A 580-nucleotide genomic window follows, 5' to 3' on the forward strand; every position below is an offset into this window, starting at 1 on the left:
TGGCCCCACGCTCCTTGCACTTGGTTCTGCAGCTCATCTGCTGTCTAAGAAGCGGGACTGAAGAGCGACACGACAGCTCGGATCTCCGTGCGTAAAAAAAGACCGTGGCAGCCATTCATTTGTTCCAGCGATGGTGATTTACGCGTGAATTGTTGTCGGGACACTTTTTTTTTTCATCGTCCACCAGAGCGCCTTTCAGAGGAACAGTAGTCCGTTCATGATCCACCCCACTGATCTTTTGCAGACTGTAATCTTATCAGGGTCAAACCCAAGCTCGGGCGCGTCCCGTGGTGCCTCTGGATGGCGTTTATGATCAAAATTTAGTTACATAAAAATATTTTCTTCAAGGAATAGTTAACCAGAAAGTCATTTGATTTGAGCTGTGCGTAAAAATGGAGATTTGACTGTTTTGAACTTTCGACCAGCTGAAGAAATGGATCCTAAAAGTAAAGAGAGAGGTCTCTTCTGCTTTCTTTTCTTTGCAATTTGCACAATCAGCGTTTGCTTTGGAGCAAGACGATTAAATAACAGGAGATCTGGTAAGTTCCTCTTCTAATWCCTGCTCTGAGAACAATAATCA

At 44.2% G+C, this 580-nt stretch overlaps 1 protein-coding gene across 1 annotated transcript in view; it reads left to right on the forward strand.

Annotated features, from left to right (window-relative positions):
• Nucleotides 1-580, forward strand: part of egflam (EGF-like, fibronectin type III and laminin G domains) — a gene marked incomplete in the record, with an annotated part of 23,845 nt that continues 23,265 nt past the window's right edge. The window contains 1 exon segment of the mRNA XM_014020786.1: nucleotides 1-539. Within this exon segment, the coding sequence (XP_013876240.1) occupies nucleotides 434-539 (106 nt within the window).

The sequence above is a fragment of the Austrofundulus limnaeus genome, unplaced genomic scaffold (genome assembly GCF_001266775.1).
Source record: "Austrofundulus limnaeus strain Quisiro unplaced genomic scaffold, Austrofundulus_limnaeus-1.0 Scaffold265, whole genome shotgun sequence".
In the NCBI taxonomy this organism is placed as follows: domain Eukaryota; kingdom Metazoa; phylum Chordata; class Actinopteri; order Cyprinodontiformes; family Rivulidae; genus Austrofundulus; species Austrofundulus limnaeus.